Below are 27,721 nucleotides of genomic sequence, written 5' to 3'. Positions count from 1 at the left end.
TTCACCAGCAAAAGCTTCACGCTTTTTTTCTCTGCTCAACATAAAATGAGAGGTTTTGCATTCCGTTTCAATGAATTAACCAATCTTGTTGTACACAACAATGCAGTACTTATATCGAACTCACCTGGAACGTTGTTTCTTCTTGACGGCCTATGTATTCAAGTAGTTTCTCTTGCCTCATTAGAGCTTCACACAGAGCCTGCTCACATGCAGGCAAAATTCAATGCCAGATAAAAACACACACATGCACAAACACAAGGTTTTGTTTTGTTTTGTTTTTCCCCTTGCTTATATAACAACACCAGCCGTTGGCCATTACCAATTGTTGGTCCCAGATATCTGGAGTCTTGACCATTATACCAAGTAATGGCCCCTAGCTGTTGCAAGTTCAATGTTCTAATTAAAAAAGAGACCCAAAAGAGAGAGCTCCTTGAGGTGCAAGGGTACCATGCTGAAACTTGGGACATGAGGAAAGGCAATGGCATAAAAGGTGGTGTCACATAAGCCACCATTTTTATGTAGAATGCACATAAGAAATGGCAATGAGCATGGGATTGCTTTAACATCAAGATGTTAAATGCCTGATGCCTCTTGCATTTTCCATGTTCCAGTCCTCCACACCAATATAACACACTCGCAATCATTGAAGAGCCAGCAATTGAACCACCATTATTGGGGTCTCACAAGAAGGTAGATAGGTGGCAGGTGACCTAGACTGTTCTTTTAATCCCTTCAAATATATTCAATAGGTAAACCGAGGATGCTACCAACTTGTAACATAATCTGGGCAAGTTGTAATAGTGGGAGGCCAGACTTAACCAAGTCAAATGACCAACAATGGTTGGCACAATGAACAAACAGTGATGTTTTTATCAGAAAATATATATTTTAAGGGCAGGTTTCTAACCTAGTGTGCACGCCACTTGTCTATATACTTCGCTTATCAAATATATTGTTGTCCTCTTAATACAATCTCTTTAATTGTGTTGTTGTCTACATGTGAATGTGCATAATATTGTAAAAAATATCAAACGTTTCTGTTTTCCATATTGAAATTCAGAAATATCTAGTTGGATTTATGATAAAGTTGAAGCACAAGAGTAACTGCTGATGAATTTAATAGGCATAGGTTCACAAGCAATTAGGTCCTAAACATGGAATCTTGACCATATCATAATCATTATGTGAGTGCCTATTCTTACTATCTCAAAAAAAGGCATAATAAGCCGCCACACCATCATAAACAACTTTCTGTTAAATGGCAGCAAAAGGTGAGTGCAACCAAGTAGCAAGATTCTCCAATTGTTGTACTGAATGCGCTAGCAAAAACTGACCATGCCACGCATTTTAACTGAGGCCTGGAAATGAGGCCAACATTTACTATGCAAGCCCAGAAGAGCTTAAAGTTTCATTTCACAAGAACCTACAAGTAGAAGACCTAGAAATTGAAAAACAGTGAGTTGATGCATTGTACCTCTTCAGCCATCAGAACTTTCACCACTTATATTCTGTGGAACTCCAACCACCGAAGACTCCTATATATGCAAGGAAGTCAGTGCATACATGAACAATATTCACTATAAAGGCTCTGTTTATTATACCTGACATGGTTGAGAATTGTTGCTAAAGATTGATTCCCAAACATATAACTGAGGTGTTGAATCCTGTATAATCAAAACAAAGAAACTTAGAAATAAACAGATTCAATTGAATAAAATTAATAGTTAGGATATACTGTGAGTCTGGAACAATGGAAGCATTCTTTGATAATGATCCAAATGTGTTGGTTCAAATCCATATGATCCCTATGTAATTATATTTCCAATTTTATAATGTTTTTGATTGTTAATAGTCAAATTTTATAAATAGTGGAAGAATTAAAGTTACAAAAAAGTGCAAGCACCCCTTTGTTTTAAGCAGCCTTTTGCTAGCTACCCTGTTTATTTACAAATTATAACCATCATTGGGAGATCCCCAACCACCCCACTCAGAGACAGTCCATATTCACCCCTTGAATGATTTTTTGGTAATAAATAAAAAAGAAAATATATTAATAAAAAGAGTGTAGTACATCTGATAGTGATGAGGTATCACCAGAAAACAAATCTACAAAGGAGATAAAAGCAAACAAAAAGGAAACACTCAATAGAAAAAGTAAGAAATACAAAAACCAATAACATGCAAAGCTTTTAAGCTAACTCCAGAATGTTCCAAAAACCAGAACCAAGGTCTTCTTTTGTGACTCTTTCAAACTCTGGGAGAATGAGAACCCAGTCCCCTTTTACCACATAGTAGGGTAATATGCCTCCTTGCTTGAACCTTCTCTTCAAATATTCTCCTATTTCTTTCTTTCCAGAGTTCCCAACAAACAGCAAAAGGAATGCAGTTCCACACGATCTTTGCCTTGACATTTCCCCTTACACTTGGCCACTTGGAGAAAATCTCCTCTACCAAATTAGGAGACCACCAACTAGTCTTGAAGATCCCATAAAAGAAACCCCAAATGAACTTAGAGTGAAGACATTCAACAAACAAATGAAATACATTCTCATCTGCATTCTCACAAAGTTAGGATCTGCTAGCTAAGTGAAAACCTCTGTTTTGAAGATGATTCAATGACAAAATGCTATCTAATGCTACTAGCCATGCAAAAGCTTCCACCCCTGGAGGGACAGGGTTTCCCCAGATTCGTTTCAATTCTGAACTTTCTCCATTTGACCTTGACAATCCTTGTAGAAAGATTTGACTGAGAACAGTCAATTTCTAGATTCTCATTGCATAGGCCAAAACTATTAATTGATCTTTGTACCCAATTGAAGGTAGCTTCAATTACCTATCCAGATATCATTATTTCCTTCATAATACATTGCTATTTCCATAAGCCCTGTTATTATTCTTTAACCAACCCACTACTACCCAAGAATCCTTTTCCACCATTACATTTCTATGGTAGAGGAACCTACCCAACCTCAACTCTATATTTTATCATTTTAAGTATACAAATAATAAAAGCAAGTAAATGTATTTGTTATGGATCTGTAGTACCTACTTTATAAGATTTTATGGTAGGATAACAACATGATGGTGTCCTGAATATTCTTCTTGGTATTATGGGAACTAGGAAGTTGAGTCCATTAAATTAAACCCATTTGATCCCTATAAAATTAAAATTCCAACTTCAGTATTTTGACAATATAAAAAATAAAATTAAGTAGAACATTATTTATACCTGTTCCACATGAGTCTGTGATGGGACTGTAACAGGATGATAGGCCTGAAGATTCTCATTTATATTAAAAGAAGCCAAATGCCTCTGCTCAAACCCATATTATCCATAAACATGTTAATTCATTTTTAGCATACAAATAATAAAACCAAATAAAAATATATAACATCTTTTTTGCTACAGTAAAAATATATGTTATCATACCTGTTCAAATTGATTCTGTGATGAGTCTATAACAGAACAGTTAGACAAAAGATTATTGTCAACATTGGAGGAAGTGTTTTGTGATGGAACATGTGAACTTGTCTTACGTCTTGCTGGGAGCTTCTCATTCCAGATTTTTGTTCTTTTATTATTACCACGCAAGCACTCTTCATTCCGAGCGATTCCTTGAACTTGTACAGATTGTGAACCCTCATCAATGTTAACATAATAATCAGTCCCATCTATGGAAATTTTTTCACCTTCAGTTTGTACTGTACTGCCATGCCCCTTCTCAGTAGGATATTTGTTAGGAGGGTCATTAACAATGAGATCGTTAACACGATTTAACCAATCATCACAATGCCCTAAAATATATTTAAAGGCTGCATCAGACTCTGCTGCTCTTGCTACCATCTTAACCACAATGGGGCACAAAATTTGATAACGACTTGATACTTCAAAGTTGGGATCAACTTCTATGGCAGATCTTTGCAAGCCATTTACTATTCCCACTTTTGCAAATTTTGTCCACCTTTCCAAGATATAATGTCGTGGTATCATTTTTATATTTCTAAAATTGAGAACTTTTATTGCATGACAACACAAAATCCCAGTAAATTGAAACTTTCTACAACTGCAATCCAAAGTCTCATTAGATGAATCAAATGTAATCAAGTGCTCACGTTGCTCATCTTCCATGGTAATTTTGTATGTAAAAACTGTACCAAACTCACTACAACAAATACAATCACATGCCAACAATTTAGCATACTCCTCTTGAAACTTCTTAAAAACAGCATGTGTATAAATTGACGCTGCTTCAGTCAACATCATCACCTTTGCCATTAACTTTGGAGGACCTTGGCTATCCTTAAAATTAGCATTTAATTCTGCATTGCGACAATCATCTACAACCCTTTCCAAATGCTTTAAGAATTGTAGCAAATCCATGTTGTTGTTCAAGTCTTTCCTCAACACACTATTTATGCTCTCACTTTGTTGAGTACTCTTCATATCTGCACAAAATGTGTTCCTCCCATAAGCCAAAGCCCACTTCTCTTTGCTACTAAATTGCTTTTGCAACCAATTGTTTTCCTTCAAATCATGTGCCTCAAGCATATTATTCCATGCTTGTACAAACTCTTCCTCATCCTCACAATCAAATATACATTTACTGAAGTCCCTACTAAAGGTGGACCCACGACGAAAGGCAAAACTGATTTTCCTCATTGCATTTTGAAATATGTGCCACACACAAATACGATGACATGTATTTGGCAAAACTGACTTAATTGCATTAGCCATAGCCACACTTTGATCTGTAAGAATTGTCTTTGGTCTTTTTCCTGACATTGCCTCAACAAATGTCTGAAACAACCACTCAAATGATTCAGTAGTCTCATCATATAGTAGAGCACCCCCAAAAATTATGGATTGCTTATGATGGTTAACACCAACAAACAAACTCAATGGATGATCTTCACGATTCATTCTATATGTTGTGTCAAAACATACCACATCACCAAAATATTCATAATCAACAATCATCTTAGCATCTGCCCAAAACATATTTGTTATCTTTTGACTTACATCAAGTTGCATAGCGTAGTAGAATGAGGGATGCTCCTTTTGCTTCTTTTGAAAATAATGCATCACTGCAGCAGCATCTCTCAAATTTAATGCTCTCTCTCGCTTTGTAAGCAGACAATTCTTATAACCTAATGAAAGGAAGCCATTGTTTGTTTGATCACCTGCCTGCCTACTCATGAATTCAACTGTAGTTTTGGGTGCATCCCCTGAATCATCTGATAAGTCTGTTGTAGTAGCTTGAGCTTTAGTAAGCTTTTTCTGTGATTTTAAAGTACTTTTCTTTGGAATAACAAGATCATGGTTGTGATTTTTTTCCAAGTGGGCAATAACATATTTACCATTCTCTTTCAAGTTGATGGTCATAAAGGCACGACAACCACATTTTGTATCTTTACGTGGTTTCTTCACTCCTTTATCCCGTTTATCTGGCTTCCAATAACCTTGCTTGCTACAAAAAAACCTCCTGCTTGTTACCACCCCCAACTTGTTCTTATTTTTCCAATCTTTTCGAATAGTGAACCCCTTTTTCAAGGCATAATTTTGATAAAAATCAAATGCATTTTCTTCACTTTTAAACTCCATGTTGATCTCTGGAGATTTAAGCTGAGAATTTGACTCATCCAAACATTCCAAGTTTTCACACTCCTTTTCACTTTCCAACTCTGACTGGCGTGCTACTCCACCATTGTGATTACTTTCCTTTTCAGATGAACTACTTTCATGAGAACTACCACTATATGCTGATGTTGACCTTCAATGTTCCATAAAGAGTGAGTTAGACAAGAAAAACAAAATGGGTTTAAAAATTCCCATAAGCAGTTAAACTTATAAAACAAATAGAAACAAAATTAAATGCACATACATTTAGATTGATGAATAGTGAGATACTTTGGTCTGGAGAGATTCAATAGATTAAGGCAAAGGTCTGATGCAAGAAACCCGATGGACTATGCAATATGAAGAACAAATGTAAAACCTGATTTGATAAACAAATACCTGCATAAAATAAAGAAGCTTTGCAATGTATTTACATCAATAATATATAAAACTTCAACCAATATGTCAAAAGCATAAATGTAGAATTATTTTTTCTTTATATAGATAAAACATATGTGGATATCTAATAACACATCTATACTCCCATATGAACTAAGTTGAAAATGGAAGCCCACCATAAACTGTTCCCACTCAACAGACAAGAAAGGAAACTTTGGAGAACCAATTCCACTTCCACTCCTCAAATTCTACAATCCAGATAGAGCTTATAATTTTCAATCCTCATTGGAAGTGTTATTATTGCAGTATTCTACATTGATGAAGGATCCAGTGCCATGCACAAACAAGACTTGATTACCTAAGATTGAAAAGCATTTATCATCTTCATTAAAGCCTAGGCAGACTTTAAAACATTTTTATCCTTTGAAAGTTTCCCCTTCTCTAGAAATCAGATGTGCAATTTCTAACATTGCTATCCCCAACAATAATTTTGTTGGCTTTGGAGGTTAATGTGAATCAAACACTATTATTGGGGTTCTCTGTCTCATATTCTACATTGATGAAAGATCCAGTGCCATGCACAAACAAGACTTGATTACCTAAGATTGAAAAGCATATATCATCTTCATTAAAGCCTAGGCAGACTTTAAAACATTTTTATCCTTTGAAAGTTTCCCCTTCTCTAGAAATCAGGTGTGCAATTTCTAACATTGCTATCCCCAACAATAATTTTGTTAGCTTTGGAGGTTAATGTGAATCAAACACTATTATTGGGGTTCTCTGTCTCATATTTCTTTAGGGGGAAAATCTCAACTGAAAATGGGACCATACTTATCAAAAAAAAAAAAAGAAAAAAAAAAACGAGTGGGATTTAAAACACTCCCAACCAAAAAAGTAAAGGACAATACAAACTAAACTTGTGTGTACACCCAGTTTTCAACGGTTACCTTGTCTATGTTTAAGAAGTAGTTACAGTTACTTTAGACACTATAGATGATAAAGCTGAATAAATATATTAATATGTAATTATACAAGTTTTTAGTTTCAACTTCTTTGTTTGTCAGTTCAATTTATAAATCCTTAGATTACAGATAATAAAAAATTTGGAAATCAGGTACTTGAATATTCTCTGAGAAGCTACTCCAGTAGCATCTCTATTTTTAAGTGAGTTTCAAGGAAATAGTGCATGATGGCAATTTAATAGTTATCATTACATTGCTTTCAACTAAAGAAAATTTATGGATGAGAAGAGAAGGACAATGAGAACAGACTTCATGCTTTAATAAGACTTGTGTGTCTATTTCTATTAAGCTATTAAAAATCAAATATTTCTACCAATTCCAGAGTTACAAAGTCCTTTAGTGTCCTCCAGCTTCATAAATATCCATTAACAAACTACAAGTGAGCTCCCTTAATGCACTTAAAAAGAAAAAAAGGATATTTTTCAAGCTATTTTGTTAAACCATTGTTTTAGTTAAAACTGCAAGTAACAAAGAGATACTTCAGATAAACTACAAAACAATCTCTCACTGTCAATATAAACTGCAAATAGAATTGAACCCATTGGAAGCTTTCACACATTCCCAAGTGTTCAAGAGAGAATTGCATAGACATTAATTTTTTATTTCCACTCCACTCTCACTGCATTTTTCATGAAATAAGTTGGGTAAATCCTACTACACCTTCTCTAGGCAAAGTAGTGTTTTGCTTAAATGAATGGGATCTGTTTTAGGAAGAAAGATCTATGAAATTAGCATAGTTGTCAAGGTGTTGCTTAGGTGACTACCTGCCCTTGGCTGGGTGCCTAACCTGAATGCCTTCTATAAAAAAGGTATCTATCTAGGCAACTAGGTGCCTTCCTAGACAATAAAAATCACAAGACGGACACCCTATTATAATATTATCGCTATGGCTGCATCTTATTATCGATATGTGGTGTTAATACATTCTATTATATAGTGTATGCTATTAGGGACCTCTGATGCATGGGAATGGTGTAAAAAAATGGCCCTTATTGGGCAGGAAAAAAGATATTTCTATTTAAAATTAAAAGGAAAAAGAAAAAAAAAGAGCAGGAAAAAATGTATAAATCAGCCCGATCTCCATATTCCCTCTTCCTTCACATTTTATCTCCACTACTCGAAATAGCAGGACAGCATTGACCACATGTGCCCTAATGGTATTGGTCCTTTGGAACAGCATTTGTGAGTTTGATAGTAACTTCCCCATTGTTTCCTTCCAATAATGGATCTTCCTAGACTGTTGCTTCATATGCACTGCAAAATATAGTTTCTTAATGAATCATGATTTAATTTCATTCTTAGAAATGATTAAACTGATTCAAGAGGTTGGGATATGTCGGATACCATGTTATGTCCAATTCAATATTTGAAAGTTTCATTGTTGAAGTGGAGCTTGACGATATACTGCCACATTAGATTAATTTACGAAATTTTGGGTTTTAATTTTTTAAAAATAAAAAACAAAAAATTTTCAGAGATTCTAGGCCCAAGAGGAGGATAAAGAAGAACCAATGGGCATAGCTTCATTACTGGCCTAAAAGCATATAAGCTCTAAATCGAGTCCGGATCTCCTGCCCACATTTATCGCAGTCACATATAGAGAATATCTCATCCCCTGCATAGTATTATGCAGGGGGAGATTGTCCTAATTCACGGGGGTAGTGTATTATGGGTAGGCATGGGCAGGAGATCCAGAGTCCTCTAAATCTTGGTTAGTACTACCAACCAGAGTCATCTGATTGAAGATCAAATGGCAGTACTTACAGGTTCAATTAATGAAACATCATTACTACCTGCATGCCTGCATGCAATCAGAATAACATCTCCATTTTCAGATACATACTCTCTTTATGTGAGAAAGACATTGTGATGAACACCCAATTAAGGTTGTTGAGCAGAATTGGGTTTCTTTCAATCATTAGACCATTTTTAACTTGGAATCAAGTACAATGACACAATCTTGTTCTGTGAAGGAGGGAACATTAATTGGATCCAGAATTTAAAGTTGGCAATACAACTCTTTGAGCAGATATCTAACCTCAAGGTGAACTTTGATAAGAGTTGTGTGGTGGGAGTGAATGTGGATGAAAGGGACCTAAGGGAATTTGCAGGTGAGCTAGGTTGTGCAATCTTGGATTGGCCCTTGACATACTTGGGCCTCCCTTTAGGAGATAATCCTAAGAATGTAAGCTTTTAGAATCCAGTAGTGGAGAGGTTTGAGAAGAGGCTGGCGGCTTGGAAGAGAAAATATCCTTCTTTAGGAGGGAGAGCCACTCTGATTAGGTCTACCCTATCTAACCTACCTGTCTACTATCTGTCAATGTTTAAGATCCCTTCTAAGGTCTCCAATCTCTTGGAAAAATTAATAAGGAATTTTTTGTGGGAGCCTGGAAAGGAGAAGAGAGATCATAGGGTGAGTTGGGAGGTGGTAACTAAGTGTGAAAAACTGGGAGGTCTTGGGATTGGTAACATCAAGAAAAGGAATATGACTTTGTTGGGAAAATGGTTGTGGAGGTTTACATTGGAAAGGGATAAATTGTGGACTGAGATTGTGGCTAGCATACATGGGCTGGAAGACAATGCCTGGGATCCTGGAATCTTGGCAAGGGCTACAACTGCTTCTCCTTGGAAATCCATTCACAATTTGCTTCCAGTTTTTTCCCCTTGGATCAGGTATGGTCTGAACTCTGGTAACTGAATAAAATTCTGGGAACAACTTTGGGTCGGGGATTCACTTCTGAAGGACCAGTTTCCATCCTTGTATGCTCTGTCAGACTTGAAAAATGAACCTATTTCTTCTTTCTTGGTTCCTTCAGACTCCACTTCTGGTTTTGGGTGGAACCTAGGCCTGCGTAGGGCAATCAGGGATACAAACTTGGAAAGCATGTTACCTTTACTAGCCACCCTTGAGAATGTCTTCCTAAATCCTGATAAGGAAGACACCAGATTTTGGACCCCTTCCACCTTTGGTACTTTCTCTTGTGCTTCACTCTTTGAAACCTTAACTCAGCCTTCTGTCCCTATTGGGTTGTCCTTTCCGGCTAAGGAAATATGGAGCAAGCCTATTCCTCCTCGGGTTGGCTTTTTTTCTTGGGAAACTTTCCTGGAAAGAATAAACACAATTGACTTACTTCAGAGAAAGAGACCCAACTATTGTCTACTTCCTAATAGATGTTCTCTTTGTAAAGCTGATGGGGAATCCGGCTACCACCTCATGGTCTCTTGTAAGGTTACTAAAACTGTTTGGGAGTGGGTTTTCTCCCGCTTTGGGTGTTCTTGGAATCCTCTTGAGAGTGTCCAAAGTTTGTTCTCTCCTTCCTGTTTCAGATGGCCTAAGAAGCGAGGGAAGACTATGTGGAGGAGTATTAGGGCAGCTGTGTGCTGGTCACTATGGGAAGAAAGAAATTCATGTATTTTTTCAGACAAGGAAAAAACCTGGAAGAATTGTTAAACCTAATTCTATGGAGTTGTTTTCAGACTTTCCTGTGGATGACTTGTTAAGAAATTAGAAAGAGGTTGCTACCACTGCTCGGTGCAAGAGGACTCTTTGTCCCTCTTGGTCCCCTCCCCCCTTGGGTTTTATAAAATTGAATTTTGATGGTAGTAGTGTAAGGAATCCAGGGCCCTCTGGGATTGGAGGAGTTTTTAGGAATGAGGAAGGGATTGCTATTGCTATTGCTTTGTTCTCTGGCCCTATTGGAGAAGGTGACTCTCTTAGGGCTAAGATCCTTGCAGTGCTAGAAGGAATTTGAAGAGCAAAGGAATTAAATATCAGCCGGTTGATCCTGGAAGGTGATTCGAAGGTGGTGATTAGCCGGTTGAAGAAAGAGGACAGTGGTTTGTGGAGCTATAACAATGAAAAGAAACAGTTCTTATGGCTGTGTAGGGACATGGAGATACAATACAGCTGTAAAGAGGAGTGCCAACTCATTTGCGGATGGGTTGGCCAAGAAAGGGGTGAATAGGGAGTCTAACTTTTGGGCTAATTTTTAATTTTTTTTCTCTTTGTATTCTGTTATTGGGGAGCTAAGATATTTTATCTCCCCTCTTGTATCCATAATCTCTCTTTTCTTTTAATTTTAATGAAGTTGTTGTTATTGATCAAAAAAAAAAAAAATCAGGTACTGCCACTAGAATTAACTTGGCTAGTGATATCCCTAACTCGTCATCATCTAAGCCTTATCTATCAACTATATGGGGTCAGCTACATGAATCCTGTTTCGCCATTCCATTCTGTTCAGTGTCATATCCATTGTTAAATTGTTAGTATCATTTCTTACTACTTCAATACATGTCCTTTTTACTCTGCCCCAGCCCTTCTAGCCCCTTCAACTTGCAACAGATCAGTTCCTCTTCTAGGTGCTGTAGATGGTCTTCTATGCACATAACCAAACCATCTTAGTCTACTTTCTCTCGTAGTTCACATATTTGCTTGCAACAGTATACTATGGATCAACTTTTGAGGGAAAAAAAATAATGAGACATCTTGATTTTTAAAAGCAACATTTTTCTGAAGCTATTTTTTATTAGAATTTAAGCAACATCATTGACTTCTTCTATGACTGTCTGATGCTGTTGATTGTCATTTCACTTTTCTTTCGCCAATTCCTACCTCACATGATGATGCATTTCTAAAAGTAGCCATTCAGTTGTACAATTCATACCAGACATATCATCTGGGGATAGACAGAAAATTCCAGTTTTCCTAAAATAGAGAGATATGGGCAAGTAAAGGTACAGGTCAAGAAAATCAAGAAATAGCAGATATGTTGAGCTTGATTTCTAGTTTCCTTAGGATAGAAGTGTTGTCCCTCTATATGGATTTTTGAGAGCAAGAGAGAGGGCAGTAAGACAATCTGAGTTTATACATTTAAAGATGTACTTCGTCATTTTTTTTTATGTTATTGGTGTTTTTCTTTTCTTTTCCTAGTCCATGACATGGATCCATTTGCATTTTTGTGTTGGAAGACTGCAAAGCCTACTTTTAGTTTTTGAGGTTTTGACGCTTTCTTTATTAAAAGTTCAAAGATCCTCCAAAAGTTTGTTGACATGATGAAGTGTGAAAGCAACGGACTCGGGAGCATACATACATAAGTTTACCTATATTCTGCACGCTAACCTTGGCTTTAGTTATAAAGCAATTCACCCTGAAGCTCCAAGACTCCAATCAAGTTCTGGAACCCAAAATACCTATATCTATACGAATTACCAACTCACGATCTTTTTTCCTGCGCTAAACAAGGTAGTGCCTTCAATCCCAGGTTCTACATTCCAGGATTTTGTTGCTGCGCCAAAGAAGGTAGCGACTTACATGATTCTTATAGGGTCAAGTATTTGTTACACTGCCCTGATGTTTATCTTCTTCTGCGCTAAAGCTTCATGACAAATAGGCGTACACACAAACAGAGACAGAGATGTACATACCTCTCAACACAAGAGTAATTTAACAACGTTGCACTGCGTCTAAAACCAACCAACCAAAAACCTGTAAACTATCTGTGTAAGTGAAGAAAGCCCTCTTTCTTCTGTGAAGATAAACTAACAATGAAAGGAGAGAAATTGAAATCAAAATGGAAGCTTTAGAATACCTTGGGAGAATTTGTTCATTTAGAGCTCTTTCAAATTAAATCGAACAGGTCAGAAGAAGCGGCTCCAAAGAAGGCAGAGAGAGGCATATACCTGAAGGCTGAAGTGAATAGATATTGGAATTGTCATTGATTGAAAGAAAAAGGTAGGCTTTGAGAGGTAGAGAGAGACACAGAGTCTAGAGGTATGGGATTTCCCGAGAGAATTAATACGAGAAAGGAAATTGTGGGACGAAATGGGAACCGCCATGGATGAAGATGAACCGGCCCGTATATATCCTATGGTCTGCCCTGTTTTTCTTGTGTCACTTGCAAGTGCATCGTATACCATAAGGATAGAATATTCTATACGTTCAGGTTAGTCCACAGATTATGATAATGATGAACGGTACGAGATGCATTCACATAAATCTTACTGTATTATATTATATACTCTAACAACATTTCCTTCCAGTAGAAATCTCGTATCTTAGCTCTAGACTACTGGATGACACCCTCGCTTAGTCGCTGTGTATCGATGGCTTGCCATGCTTGGTGGTTCTTCCCTTCTGCGCCTTTGGCCACAAGGGTTCATTGTTCGTTCAAATGCGAGCGGTTCTCTAAATCCAACCTCTCTTGCTGCATCAACGATGGCACCGATGCAACCACGCACAAAGTCCGTCGTTGGTACAACCCCGACAGACAGAAACGAGTCTATCAGCCGGAGATCGTTCGTTACTGGATTGAAGCTGATAATCCGCCTATATTCGACTCTAAAGGTACCGAATACTGTCCATATAAATTGTGCAATCTTTAATGGAAGTTTCCGGGTGAATTAAAATACTTTGTTTTATAAGTGAAGATTTTGACCGTTGAATGTATTCGGGCTCTGTTTTGCCAGAGAAATTCATAGTTGTCTCGTATAACATATTGGGAGATAAGAATGCTTCCAATCACAGAGAGTTGTACTCACATGTGCATTTTCATTATATGAAGTGGGAACGGCGTAAAAGGCTTATCTGCCAGGAGCTCATTGGATGGAAGCCTGATATTATCTGTTTGCAGGCAAGTGTTCCGGTTGGGTATGGCGTTTGTTAAGTGATAGAGTGTGCTGCAATTCAACTGTTTGATGCTGGAAATTGTGGGTCTTGGTTTGATTTTTCAGGAGGTGGATAGGTATTATGATCTATTGAGCATTATGGAGAAAAACGGCTATGCTGGTAGCTACAAGGTTAATGAATGTCTGTCTCCATCTCTCTTGGTGTTACATGGGTCGACATTTGGTTATTGGATCCACATGTGTCTCATATTCAGATTTATGGTGGAAAACTGAATTGCTTACTTGTTATTACAGAGACGTACTGGACATGCTACTGATGGTTGTGCGTTGTTTTGGAGAGCTACTACGTGAGAATTCCCTGATATGATTTGCTAATTTGTTTAATTGAATTAAGCTATTTTTTCCACCCAAAAACAAAGAATTAGGTTAATTTAGTTTGGAATGAGTAATTCTTGCTTCATTTGTTAGGTTTCGGCTGTTGGAGGGAGAGAGCATTGAATTCAGAATGTTTGGTCTTCGTGATAATGTTGCTCAACTTTCTGTTTTTGAGGTAGTAAATTATAAATTGGTATTTTTGTTTAGAAGGGCGCTGCTCTATTTTGTCTTGATTGCATGTTCTTTTAGCCTCTTGGTTTTCAATCGTGTATATCTTAGTAGGATTTGATGACAGACAAACTGTAAGTTCTTATTATGATCCAACTCAAGTCAACTCGTCACTAAGCCTTGTCCCAACTATACTGGGTCAGCTACATGAATCCTGTTCTGTCATTCCACTCTGTTGAGTTCCATATCCATTGTTAAAGTACAGACCCTCAAACAATTTCTTCTTACTTCAACCCACGCCCTTTCTGGGCCATCCCTAACTCTTCTAAACCCTTCAATTTGCAACTGATCACTTCTTCCTGTTGATACTGTAGATGGTCCAAAAAGGAAATGGACATTTGACAGATGAGCATGCAACCAACAAACTGGAGATTCTTCTTTTTATAATGATGAAAATTTGATGAACAAGCATTGTGATCTTCCTTAGAAATTTATATCTCACCCTGAAGCTGTAATCCATGTACAAGCCTATTTGTTGTATACCTAGGCCATGTTACCCTTCAGACCTTCTTAGGAATATACCATGGTTGAGTTCTATCATACCTGCATAATAATTTTATGGTCACGAACACTTCTTGCAAATATGCTGAAGAAGACTCTAGTTTGTTTGCACTCTATAAGATAGAAAAGAACTAATTCCTCATGCACATCTGGATTAACAATCTAAGATGAAAACTTGGTCCCTGATTTTCCAATCTTGTATGCTTTTCTGGCTTCATATCCTCTCTTATTCTTCCATTATTTTATCCATTTATTTCTTTCCTTTCACTTTTTTCCTTTTTGGGTTGGGGGCGGGGGAGGTATGATGCTGTTAGCACCAAAAAAAAAAATAATGATAATAATAAGTTTCAATTTTGAGTTACTTCCAATTTGAAGTTTGATCCTATGAGTGATCCACTAAATGATTAGTCAGTGTTATATTGCCTATGCAGTCAGCATGATAATGAATTTTTTACATGTTACAAACTGCTGCATCTTGGTGAATGCTTGCAAAGTTGTAAAAGGCCTATTTAGTCCCCAGAAGAGGCTATTATATAGAAAATGTGGTTATGGACTCTGGCTGTTGTCAAATGCCATGATGCTAATGTCATATCTCCTATGACAGGCAAGTGACTAATGACTCATTGAATTATTGAGAAATTTAATCATATTGAAGAAGTAATAGAAATAGGAAAAAAAGTGCTTGTGGCTAACAGTTTATTGTTTCTATTATTGCTAGTTCTGCTACTAATTCTTTTCCCCTTCCATTTCTCCTCTTATCATTCATTTCTTTGTTTGACTCTTATAAACTTAGCAACTTCTTTTAGTTCCATGGGGCTACACAACAGGGGGCAGTCCATCCGCAAACCCATAATCCCCCCAACCCTGGTAAAGGCAGGATTTGTTCCCAAGTCTCTCACTACAACCAGATAGAAGCTTTAATAACTGAGCCAGTTGGCACCTTTAAGTTCATGTCTCTTTCCCTTTTTTTGGTGATCCCACAGGTTTGCATCTTATGGCTAAAACTATCCTATATAGAAACATGCTTGTTTCCTTAGAAATCAAAGAAAATACCATATTAGAATTACCTAAAGAGAATTTTAATTCAATCTCATAAACCAGATGACCTTATGCTGGATTACTGGCCTGTCTCCTTTTTTGAAACTTAATAAGGCCTACTTCTAGACATGGGTTGCTATGCCCTTTATGTGTTGCTGGCTCATCTATAGGCATTTTCCATGGCTATGAGATGTCCTCAAGCATTGGGTGAGATGATCTGCTGTGCCTCAGGACACTGGATCAAAATTGCAAAATTTGATACCAATGGATGATCATGTACTGTTGATCTTTAACTATTTACTATTACATGGTTAGCTAAGCTTTATTGCTAATAAGCAATGAATAGATGATTGTATTGGTGAACCTATTGCATACAACTAATTCCATAGAAGGATTTGATAAATAATATGTTAGCTATTAGTCTTGTTTTGCAAGTAATAAAGAGCTTTCGTCACATACCAGGTGAGCAGGGGCCTAACATTTTGGTGTCCCCTGTCCATGAATCACCTAACAACTTTAATAAATTTCATGACAAAATCCTTATTCACTATATTTCTGTAGATATTTTGCATTAGAATTTAGACCAGGATACCAGGCTATGCAGGCCTTCTTATGCATAAAGCAGTGTTTTATGTTCTTTAAATTAAGCAAGATAGGATGTTGTATGTTCTGTATCTTATTTTGTGCCATACAGTCAGATGTGTAGGGCTGATTCAAGAAGAGTATTGGTTGGGAATATCCATGTGCTTTTTAACCCAAGCCGGGGAGATATTAAACTAGGTCAAGTAAGTTCCTGAATAGTGTTATTTATTTGTTGTGAATGATGTTACTAACTCGTTTCTCTCTTGTCAATCTGAGATCTTTAACCATGGATTTTTTAATTTTCTTTCTCTTAGTGCTGTTTTTCTTTTGACTAGGATCCCTGCATACATCAAACGTTAATATCCAACTTCTGACAAGGAAAAAAAGAAAAATAAGATAAGAAAACAAAAACTTAATTTGAAGGAAAAATAACTTAGACAGTTAGCCCTATCTGTAATGCATGTGAGAAAAATGATCTCTATAAATTTCAGATCAAATAACATAAATTATTAAAAGAGAATTAGTTTCACACTTCCAACATTCTTTTAGATAAAAAAGCCTTTATAACAAGATTTTACCATTACACCAAGCAATAGCCCCTGCCAACTCTTTTTGATTCTAACAAAATTTTATTAAGGAGCAGCTACAATTCAAATCTTGAAGCCCAATTCCTGGTTTAAACTATTTGATACCAGACCCTGGGAGACATCAGAATAGGATGTTTACCCTGAAGTCAAGGCTCTTACCTTCTTGATCATAGGTCTCAAAGGCCATGGACCATTTGAACCATCTGACATCCATCCAGAACAACCTGGGGATCTACTATTGAATTTGCACATTCATCTCAAATAAGTTCCATTGATAACTATGAAGCTGACTAGCTGAGATAAAATAATACTCAGGTTATGGATTGATTATGAGGTGAACACGAAATGCAATATCCGTCGAGAAAGGGACCCATACAGATTATGTTACATATTGATCTTTCACTTCTAAATGAGTCTGGAGTTTCATCCATTCATGAAGGAAATTTAACACTCACACAATGTTGCAACCTGTTAGGGTGGCTTCCCAGCAATAATTTGTGGCATATGCACTACAGTAAGAATTTAAAGTCAACATAGGATAGAAGCTATATCTTGTGTAGCAATTATCATTAGAATGCCTAATTTCTTAACATGGTACGTAAGGGCAAAAACTACAATAGCACTGGGCACTCACAAAACCACCCGTGTCAATGCAACAATTGAGATGGACCTTTAAAAAATGTAGCAATCGAGATGAAATGGAAATAATTGTGGAAATTTTATAAATGCTTAAAAAAGGAAAAGAAAAGTTCAAGACTCCCTGAAATGATGAATGCCCAAATATCAAAATAGATAAAAGCTGAACTGGTTCAGTGGTTTGCAAGGTGGTGATTACAACTTTGTCAACCATATCACTCTTAAATATTATTTTTAGTTGTTCAAGATCACATGAGGAGTTTCCATTTTAAACATTTTCAATGCCTTCCCTGAAATGAGCAAAACAATTGAAAATTTTTTCCTAGGACCATTTGTTTCAATGGAAATTGGAGCAGAAAATAGAATTCAATATTTTTATTCTACAAGTTTCCAGATTCCACTATTTGTACATATGGGGGAATCTAAAACTAGTAATGTTAAGCCCGTGATATACACATTTTAGCATATTTGGAAGCTCCTCAGTATTTGACAAGTAATTTAGTTCCATTTCTACCCAGGTAGCTTAATGCAGCTTGGTGTGATCTGGAGCGTGTCGTTAACCACTTTGGAACACTAGTTTAAACATTTATAATTTTATTCTGATTCTCAAACAACTACTAATATTTTCTTAGATCTGGGAGAGAGAACACAAAGGGGAGTTGCAAAAATATAAAATTAATTAATTAAAAAATGGAATTCATTAAAACCAAATTCGAACAATACTGAGAATAACAAGTGCATAAAAATAAATAAATAACAGAAACAACTAAATAAAAGAAACAAAATAAAAATGTCTGAGAATCCGATTAGAGGTAGCAGTTTCCGGATCTCTCTTTCCACCCTCGAACTTCTCGAGTTAGGCCTTTCGTCTTACCTGGCCGAATTTCAGATCTACAGAAGAAAATTAAAACACAAATTAAATCTAAGAAAAGTAAATTTGCATGAAGGAAAAATAAACTGAAATAAAGAACATAAAGTAATTCTAAAACTGAAGAAAAAATGGTTGGCATTCAAATCCAGAGGTGGTAGTAGTGGTGTTGGCGAACTGCAAGTAGGAACCCCTCCTCTTGCCTAGGCGTCCTCCTCTTCCTCTACCCTTGAACTTCTCAAAATCAGCCTTCCTTCTTACCTGGGTGAATTGACCAACCCCTTCTACAGGGCCACTAGGACCCTTTTTATGGAGAAGGGTGGACACAATTGGAAATAAGGAGAAAGATGGGGGTGGCAGTTGGGTTTTAGCAAAGTTAGGGACGCCCTAGGGTTTCTAATGGATGGCTAAGATGGTTTTGGGGTGATCCTATGGCTGAAAATAAAAGGAGAGGGCGCCCAATATTATGTAGGGCTGAGATTTGGGCGCCTAGAAATGGAGGGTGTAGATTAGAACATCTAGGGTTGAAGGGTTAGGATTAAAAGAATAGGTGGCACCCTAGATTGAATGGTTGGGATATAAGATGGAGAGAGTGGCTGAGATTTAATGGTGAGGAGCTGAATAGTGAGGATTAGCAGAATAAGTGGCACCCTAGGGTTTAAAAGCTATAAAGGAGAGCCCTAAAATGAGTGGTTGAGATTAAAAGAGGTGGAGGGTGGAAATTAAACACCTAGGGGTGGCTAGGGTTTGCTAAGAGTGAAAAGATTAGGTTAAAAAAGCTCCCTAGGGTTTGCTAAGGAGAGGGGAGCATGGTAATACAATAGGATGGGTGCCAACTGGGCTTAGCAGATAGGAGGTGCCCTCCTGTTCTCAGTTCTTTACAAAAACACCCCCTCTCTCAGCTGGTCTTTACACCAGCTTCCCAAAAACTGCACTTCAGCCTAAAAACCCTCAGAGGTAACATAATTGATTTTAACTGGGAAAAGGGTATACTTTGACTATTCTAAGGCCAAAAATACCCCTGAATTGATGCCCTTAAGGCATCAAAATGTAGGGTTATCACAACCTATGTTATTACTTTTACAGAATGTTGTTAGCAGTAGGATGGTGTGTAAATGTTATATGTTTATTATCTACCTTGTTAGTAGTTTTTATTATTAAATTGTTTTTACTCTCTCTACTACTTTCCTCAAACAATTGCTTTTACTGTTTTGATTTTATTTCTGTCTGTCATGATTTCATATGGACTCAGAGATAAGCCAACTGGTAAAACTGTTTTCACATTTTCTAACCATAATATTACTTTTAATGAGCAGCCTAGCTCAAGAAGCTCTACAATAAAAAGATCTTTGCGTTTCTTTCCTTCTAAAACCCCAGAACTTTTTTGAATTTCTCATAAACCCTTTCCAAATCTTTGTTTCATCATCATCATCTAAGTTTTCCAACTATATGAGGTCAGCCATATGAATCCTGTTTTGCCATTCCATTCTGTTTATGCCCTTTCCAAATGTGTTTATGAAAGTGTGAATATGAAGTCCATGATTACTGATGGAAATTTGTTGAACTTTGTGAAAAGCTTATTTGTGCATCTAGATGTGCATAATATATGAATGAATTGTTTTAATAACATCTACTTTGTACCGTTTCATACATTACATCTAGATTGTATGAGCTAAGGAAGCTCCCAAAACACATTTCTTGTTTTTGTCATCCAATTCTAGCTGTGCTTTCTATCAAAAAAAAAAAAAAATCTAGCTTTGCTTTTTGTTAGTTCTCTAAATTGTTCCTTGATATGATTTAATATTGAATCATTCTATTTTTCAGATCCGTCTGCTTTTGCAGAGGGCACATGCTCTCTCAGAGAAATGGGGCAATATCCCTGTTGTGCTTGTTGGTGACTTCAACAGCACTCCTCAGGTTTAATGCCTATTTAATTGCTGTTCATCTTGTTTCTGTATGTAAGATTTAGGGGCTTAAGGATTTTGTTTAATACAGTAAATGCTAAATGTAATTTAATTGTCTGCAGAGCGCAGTTTACAAGTTCTTGTCGTCATCAGAGGTGAAATTTTCTGTAGTAATGCTAATGCTATCTCAGATATTGTTTATGTCATATGGTATTGAAATGGGGGGAAAATCTAATGGTACCAGTATACAATTCATACTCCTAGGTATATACCTGAATTTCTTGAAATTTATCTTATGGTCCTTATTTGCAGCTGAATGTCACACTATATGATAGAAGATATTTATCAGGCCAAATACCAATGAGAAGGCCATTTGTTTTGATTGATGGGTAATTTTTTATTCTGAGCTTCTATGCTGATATTGATATGAGAGTGTCACAACTTGCTCTAGTTTTCTGCCACATTTGATTGATGCTTACCATTACATGCATTCATATAGACTGTTAGAAACCTAAGTTTCACCACACAAGTTCCTTTTATAGACTTTCATTTTGTTAAGTGAAATCTGCAATCACCAATGAATTATTGCTCTTCACTTCAGATGTTTGAATTATAGCTGGAGTGGTGAACAGGTCAACATCGCAACTGGCAGTCCCAATCGCACCATAGTTGAGCATCCTTTGAAACTCAACAGCTCTTACTTAACTGTAAAGGTTGGTAAATTGCTTCACTTCAACTTCTTTCCTCTCTTAAGTTTGCATCATAAATTTGAGATTTAATGTTTATCCTGTGCAGGGATCTATAAGGACAAATTTTAAGATTTAATATTTGTCTTGTGCAGGGATCTATAAGGACAAATTTTAAGATTTAATATTTGTCTTGTGCAGGGATCTGCAAGGACAAGAGGTTCCCATGGTGAACCATTAGCTACCACATATCATTCAAGATTTCTCGGAACTGTTGACTATCTCTGGTAAAATAGTGACATTGCTGAAGAATTAAAAAAGGAAAGCTGCCTCTTAAAAAAAGGTAGGAGGCATCTTCTTACAATAAGCTTACATGCAGGTATTTTCACTCTTGATATAGGTACTCAGATGGTCTTTTTCCTACAAGAGTTCTTGACACTCCTCCCGTTGATATGCTAAGGAAGACAGGTGGTTTGCCATCCAAGGTATGCATTCTTCTGGTTCAAGGGTTCATTGCCGATCATTAGTCAAGTAATTTCTAAATGCAAATATGTTGGATATGAGGTTCCTGTTGCTTAACTTGAAATTGGGAAGAAAATTTGATTTTCCAGTGGCAAACCCGTGTCTGTGCTCTAAGTCCGATTGAATGCCAAGGATGATGTCTCCCTCATTATCTAGCAGTCCTTGTTTCTTTGATATGTTCCATCTTGTTTATATCTAAAGCCATGCATATCTGATCCTTTTCCTCCACTTTCTTTTCTAATGCATACAGAAATTGGGTAGTGATCATTTAGCCTTGGTTTCTGAATTTGCCTTCAAGAAAGCAGAAGGGAAGTTGAAGCCCACACCATATCAAGACCCACATCAGACATATCCATTCAGCAACTAAAGACAAATAGATTAGTTCAAGTGACAGCAAAGAGTAATTGAGGGTGGATGAAAGGAAAGAGCATAAGCAAAAGCAAGGGGGAAAAGTTGCCAATATACAATACAATGTGGAAAGAATTTGGTTATCATAAACTGGCAGGAGTGCTTTTCTTTCAGCTTGGCTTCATGACTTATGGACCATACCTGCTATCAATATTGTGGCTCTGGTAGCTTCTGGACTATACCTGCTATTAATAAACTCAGCTTGCACCATTCCTAGATATGTTTACCGGGTCAGTGTCAAAATTGTATTAAATGCTTCTGGTGTTTGCTGCTATTCAAGATGTATTATTAGAAAGCTATATTGAAGAGAGTATCAAAATGATTCATTTTTTAGTTTTATAATAAATACTTAGGTTACTTGTCTAGTTTACGTGTTAATTATTGATTTTGCTGGAAAGTACACAGATTGTTTACTGAACAGACAACCCAAGTACAAGTTTGAGTTTTCATCATTTTAAAGGAGCTATCCTCTGTATCTTAAGACTTCAAGTGAAAATGGGTTTCTGAGTTGGCCAAAATGTATATGATGAGAAGATGACAGGGAAAATGGGTTTCTGAGTTGGCGAAATTCGGGGGAGTTTCCAAGAATTGAAGGGAAGGGAGGACTTTGAGAGAGACATGAAGTAAAAGTTCTTGTCATTCAAGTATTAAAATATTGATAGGATACGCTTAGAGGTGTAAATTGGGCCAGGCCGCCCGTGGCCCAGCCTAGAACGGCATGACGGCACGTGGACTATGCCAGGCCTAGCATGATGGTTCGCACCATGCTGGGGACCTAGGGTTCGAAGTCCATGGGCTGGCAAAGCACGACATGTCATGTTGCCCGTGACAGGACCGTAGTAGGCCATGCTCGGACTGTCCAAGAACTAGTCATTGGGGAGCCCCCCCTAATGGGTTTTTTACATAAATACCTCCCTAATAACTATAAGCAGCTATATAGGGGGTTATTTATGTATTTTGGTTATGGGGGAGAGAAAAAATGATACAAATGCCCCCCCAATAGCTATATAATAACTAGTTTAGTGGGCATTTTGGGTAAAGTTATAAATAACTTTACAATGACCAAAATACCCCTCTTAACAATTAAAAATAGATAGTTTTTAGGGTATTTTGGGCAACTGAATTATTTTAAATTCTTATAAATAGTCCTATCCTCCACCATTTTCATCACACAAATTCAACAATTCTCTTAGTCTCTTTTCTCTTTCTCCCTCTCTCTCTCTCTCTTTCTCATACATTCTTTGAAATCTAAGTGAACACTAATTGACTGATTATTTGATTCTCCAATTCTCAACTTTATTGAAATTTCAACAAGAAGACTTGCTCAACTAGCTCAAGTATTTCAAGTTAACAATTTGAGAGGTTTGGACTCTTGGAATTAAAAGGCTTTAACCATTGAAATCAAGTTGGGGTTATGAACCAGCAATCCAGGTAGGTCCAATTAAATTAATTTTTATTTTTTTAAATTAAAAAGATGGCCAGCTACTCCTGAAATCAAATCCTCAACATGTTCACTATTGACGATATTCAGTTGCATCATGATAGTATTAGCACCGACATGGATGCTATTGATATTGATGAAACTTTCACCTCTAGTACTGATACTAGGGGAAAGAAAAAGAAGGCATCTAAGTTGAGTAGCCCGGTTTGGAAAATATCTAAAGTAGAGGATGTTGAGGGGAAGGGAAAAAGGGAAAATAAGCAATTTTACCAAAAATTTAGAAAAGACTTTAGCTATTGTAATAAGGGTGGTACTGGCCATTTGAATTGACATTTGCTCACACATGAGAAAGAAGAAGAAAAGGAAGAAGTGAGAGAAACAACACAAACACAAATTGGGAGGGGGTTTTGGTACATTTAAATATTCTCAAGAAAAATGAGACAAGAATTAGCAAAATACATTGTGCATGTAGAACAACCATTTTTATTAGTTGAAGATACTAAATTTGAAAAATGGTTATGTAATTCTGTAAATCCACAATATAAAAAAGTTTCTAGGAATACTATTAGATCGGATGTTTTAAAAATTTTTTGTTCATATGAACAAAATTTAATTTATTTGTTATCAAATCTTAATTCTAAAGTTGCAATTACTTCCGATGTTTGGATTTCTAAATTTAACATAATTTATATTTGTGTTATCAGTCATTTTATTGATGAAATTTAACTTTTAAATAAAAGAATTTTAAGTTTTACTATGCTTGAATGGCCACATAGTAGCCCAGCTATTGCTACAAGCATTTTAAATACTTTACATGCTAGTAATAATGATTCTGTAATAAATGTTTTAAAAGCTCAATTAAAACCATGTTTAAATGGTAAATCATTTCATATCAGATGTGCATGTCACATCTTAAATTTATGTATTCATTATGCTTTAAATATTATTTATACTCATTTCTAAAATTAGAAATTTATTATATTTATTAAAATTTTGGAGAAAGAAAACAAGAAGTTAAATATTTATGTCAAAATTATGCTTTAAAATATAAACTGATGTAACCGTTTTTGGTCACGTACCATTTTTTGTGATGTATAAATTTTTTGGCTAAGTACCTCGTTGTTTGACCCGGTGGTGACGTGCCTTGGTGATGAGCTACTTGGTGGCGAACTCCCTGCGGGAGAACTACTTGGTGACGAACTGCTTGATGGCGAACTGCTTGGTAGTGCTCCCTGGTGGCGAACTGCCTGGTGGCGAACTACCTGGTGGCGAGCTACCTGGTGGCGAACTGCCTGGGGGCGAACTGCCTGATAGCGAACTGCCTGGTGGCGAACTACCTGATGGCGAACTGCCTGGTAGCGCTCCCTGGTGGCGAACTGCCTGGTAGCGAGCTACCTGGTGGCGAACTGCCTGGTGGCGAACTGCCTAGTGGCGAACTGCCTGGTGGCGAACTGCCTAGTGGCGAACTGCCTGGTGGCGAACTCCCTGGTGGTGAACTGCCTGATGGCGAACTACCTGATGGCGAACTCGTCACTTGACTTGCTCCTAGGCGGTCTGCAACTCAGAGGATGGTGGAGCTCCCTGGTGCAGCGCAACCCGACTACCCTCCGCGTGAGGTGATTTTCTCTCCTTTGTAGACGGCGGGAGCTGAGGGACCTGCGAGAACTGAATCAGAGGACCCGGGGGTATTTTCCCAGCGGGGACTCTCCGATGCCTAAGTTAGCATTCTGATTACAGAGGGCTTGGAGAGAAATGAGAGAGCTAGAGAGCGGGGGTTACCATCCTTTTTTTCTCCCTCCTGGCTTTGGGGGTCGGAGTCCTTATATAGTGGTGCCCTCGCGGGTTAGGTAGGTGAAAAGCCTTCAAATGGTAAGACGTCATATCCCGTCAGAACCGGGGTACGGTGATGAACTCCTCGAGGTTGTCAGGCTGGCGCTTGTGTCAGGCGGCCAGGTCGGCGCCTGGGCCAGGTTGCCAGGCCGGCGCCTGTGTCTGTCGGCGGGTCGGTGTCCGGGCCAGGTTGCCAGGTCGGCGCCTGTGTTAGTCGGCGGGTCGATGTACGGGCCAGGTTGCCAGGCCGGCGCCTGTGTCCGGGTCAGGTTGTCAGGTCGGCGCCTATGTCCGGGTCAAGTTGTCAGGTCGGTGCAGGCCGCGCCAGGCCGCGCGCAGGTCGCGTGCAGGCCGCCCGTGGGCCGCATGCAGGTTGCGCCAGGCCAGCCAGACCGGTGCCCGGGGGGGAGACCAACTTGGTAAGTTGTTGCCTGGGTGCTTGCCTAGTTGTCACGAGGTGCCACGTGTCGCAATTTCACTGGAGGGTTAAATCTGCCCTCATCAATTGCCCCCCACTCCCGAGCTGAGAGTAACTCAGCGAAGGGAGTAGATTTCTTTTGGCCCGTAAGTCGACGAGCTAGTAAGTTTTGATCCAATTCCTTAGGCTTTGGGAGCTGCCTGTATGTGGCGAGCTGCCAGTAAGACGAGGGGGTCTCCGCCAGTTCAGTAGTGTAGCCCTTAGGCTTTGGGGCAACTTATAGTTCACTTTTGCTGATTTTGTTCCTGCTGAGAAAGCGATTGGATATTTAGCAATAGTGTGGCCCGCAGGCTTTGGGAGTGACTCGTAGTCTACTCTTTTTTGACTTTTGCTCGTGCCGGAGAGGCGACCGGGCCTTAAGCAGTAATGTCGCCTGTAGGCTTTGGGAGTGACTCGTAGTCTACTCTTTTTTGACTTTTGCCCGTGTCGGAGAGGCGACCGGGTCATAAGCAGTAATGTGGCCCGTAGGCTTTTGGGAGTGACTCGTAGTCTACTTTTTTTACTTTTGCCCGTGTCGGAGAGGCGACCGGGTCTTAAGCAGTAATGTGGCCCGTAGGCTTTTGGGAGTGACTCGTAGTCTACTCTTTTTTGACTTTTGCCCGTGCCGGAGAGGCGACCGGGTCTTAAGCACTTATGTGGCCCGTAGGCTTTGCCTGTGAGGTGTCGAGCTATGATTGAGTTGCATCAGCTTCGTAAGGCCGGTCACCCACTCCAACAAGAAGCTACTAGGAGCTCGACCTTCGGGGGCAGCACTACTAACTTTAGGTTGCCAGCTCACACGGGAGCCTTGGAAGGCTCGACCGGTAAGGGCGCCTATGTAGTCTGTTGGCCGTCAACTCCCGCGGAAGCCACGAAGAGCTCATCTTTGTAGGGGGACCTTGTGGAGAGGACTGATGAGGCATTATTTGAATTGAAAGTAAGGTTGGTAGAGCTACTTAGTCTGTTAGCCCCCTGCATAGTTTTTGAGTTCATAAAAAATGTAAACTATAATGTGATAGCTTCAAAAAAGTGAGGACTTAGCTTTGGTAAGATGAGAACTTAGCTTTTGTAGGATGAGAACTTAGCTTTTCGTAGCGTTTCCCACAGACGGCGCCAATTGATGTAACCGTTTTTGGTCACGTACCATTTTTTGTGATGTATAAATTTTTTGGCTAAGTACCTCATTGTTTGACTCGGTGGTGACGTGCCTTGGTTATGAGCTACTTGGTGGCGAACTCCCTGCGGGAGAACTACTTGGTGACGAACTGCTTGCTGGCGGTCTGGTGGCGAACTGCCTGATGGCGAACTGCCTGGTAGTGCTCCCTGGTGGCGAACTGCCTAGTGGCGAACTACCTGGTGGCGAACTGCCTGGTGGCGAACTGCCTGGTGGCGAGCTACCCGGTGGCGAACTGCCTGGGGGCGAACTGCCTGGTGGCGAACTACCTGGTGGCGAACTGCCTGGTGGCGAACTCCCTGGTGGCGAACTGCCTGATGGCGAACTGCCTGATGGTGAACTCGTCACTTGACTTGCTCCTAGGCGATCTGCAACTCAGAGGATGATGGAGCTCCCTGGTGCAGCGCAACCCGACTACCCTCTGCGTGAGGTGATTTTCTCTCCTTTGTAGACGGCAGGAGCTGAGGGACCTGCGAGAACTGAATCAGAGGACCCGGGAGTATTTTCCCGGCGGGGACCTTCCGATGCCTAAGTTAGCATTCTGATTACAGAGGGCTTGGAGAGAAATGAGAGAGCTAGAGAGCGGGGGTTACCATCCTTTTTTTCTCCCTCCTGGCTTTGGGGGTCGGAGTCCTTATATAGTGGTGCCCTCGCGGGTTAGGTGGGTGAAAAGCCTTCAAATGGTAAGACGTCATATCTCGTCAGAACTGGGGTACGGTGATGAACTCCTCGAGGTTGTCAGGCTGGCGCTTGTGTCAGGCGGCCAAGTCGGCGCCTGGGCCAGGTTGTCAGGTCGGCGCCTGTCAATCGGCGGGTCAGTGT

At 38.7% G+C, this 27,721-nt stretch overlaps 2 protein-coding genes across 12 annotated transcripts; one reads left to right on the top strand and one right to left on the bottom strand.

Annotated features, from left to right (window-relative positions):
* Positions 1 to 124: 124 nt before the first annotated feature.
* On the bottom strand, positions 125 to 12,872 carry LOC104603018 (protein FAR1-RELATED SEQUENCE 5-like). Of its 9 annotated transcripts, none has more exons than XR_016068730.1 (8): positions 12,627 to 12,872; positions 12,463 to 12,523; positions 3,431 to 5,771; positions 3,230 to 3,313; positions 3,050 to 3,156; positions 1,602 to 1,664; positions 1,475 to 1,535; positions 125 to 199 (listed from the first exon to the last, which is right to left on the bottom strand). XR_016068730.1 is itself a non-coding variant. In XM_010266918.2 (8 exons), coding segments are annotated over exons 3-7 (2,547 nt in total). In that variant the 5' UTR covers positions 5,885 to 6,016; positions 12,463 to 12,523; positions 12,627 to 12,871; the 3' UTR covers positions 125 to 199; positions 1,475 to 1,478. The 9 variants fall into 9 exon arrangements, 7 of the variants coding, with proteins under 7 accessions (XP_010265220.1, XP_010265219.1, XP_010265221.1 ...); XR_016068729.1 differs by lacking the exon at positions 3,050 to 3,156 and adding an exon at positions 1,203 to 1,358; XM_010266918.2 differs by lacking the exon at positions 3,050 to 3,156 and adding an exon at positions 5,883 to 6,016 and having other exon boundaries at positions 12,627 to 12,871.
* A 216-nt stretch (positions 12,873 to 13,088) lies between these two features.
* Positions 13,089 to 22,449, top strand: LOC104603019 (DNAse I-like superfamily protein). Of its 3 annotated transcripts, none has more exons than XM_088886640.1 (13): positions 13,089 to 13,381; positions 13,599 to 13,667; positions 13,768 to 13,833; positions 13,957 to 14,009; positions 14,131 to 14,212; positions 16,503 to 16,589; positions 20,302 to 20,394; positions 20,504 to 20,536; positions 20,694 to 20,770; positions 20,983 to 21,094; positions 21,269 to 21,354; positions 21,468 to 21,552; positions 21,840 to 22,449. In XM_088886640.1, exons 1-13 carry the CDS (start codon positions 13,151 to 13,153, stop codon positions 21,954 to 21,956), a joined length of 1,191 nt encoding a protein of 396 aa, XP_088742766.1. In that variant the 5' UTR covers positions 13,089 to 13,150; the 3' UTR covers positions 21,957 to 22,449. The 3 variants fall into 3 exon arrangements, with proteins under 3 accessions (XP_088742766.1, XP_088742764.1, XP_088742765.1); XM_088886638.1 differs by having other exon boundaries at positions 13,114 to 13,381; positions 13,504 to 13,667; XM_088886639.1 differs by lacking the exon at positions 16,503 to 16,589 and having other exon boundaries at positions 13,114 to 13,381; positions 13,504 to 13,667.
* Positions 22,450 to 27,721: the final 5,272 nt, after the last annotated feature.

Source organism: Nelumbo nucifera, chromosome 4 (assembly GCF_055504915.1).
Source record: "Nelumbo nucifera cultivar China Antique chromosome 4, China Antique-T2T, whole genome shotgun sequence".
Lineage (NCBI taxonomy): Eukaryota > Viridiplantae > Streptophyta > Magnoliopsida > Proteales > Nelumbonaceae > Nelumbo > Nelumbo nucifera.
This window is presented reverse-complemented; position numbering and strand designations above follow the sequence as displayed.

Coding starts and splice junctions, on each gene's coding strand:
- LOC104603018 (XM_010266917.3), bottom strand. Junction 1,665..3,229: donor CACAGACTCATGTGGAACAG/GTATAAATAATG, acceptor TTGATTATACAG/GATTCAACACCTCAGTTATA. Junction 1,536..1,601: donor ACAATTCTCAACCATGTCAG/GTATAATAAACA, acceptor TTGCATATATAG/GAGTCTTCGGTGGTTGGAGT.
- LOC104603019 (XM_088886638.1), top strand. CDS start 13,141: ATGGCTTGCCATGCTTGGTGGTTCTTCCCTTCTGCGCCTTTGGCCACA. Junction 13,834..13,956: donor GCTATGCTGGTAGCTACAAG/GTTAATGAATGT, acceptor TTGTTATTACAG/AGACGTACTGGACATGCTAC. Junction 21,553..21,839: donor CAGGTGGTTTGCCATCCAAG/GTATGCATTCTT, acceptor TAATGCATACAG/AAATTGGGTAGTGATCATTT.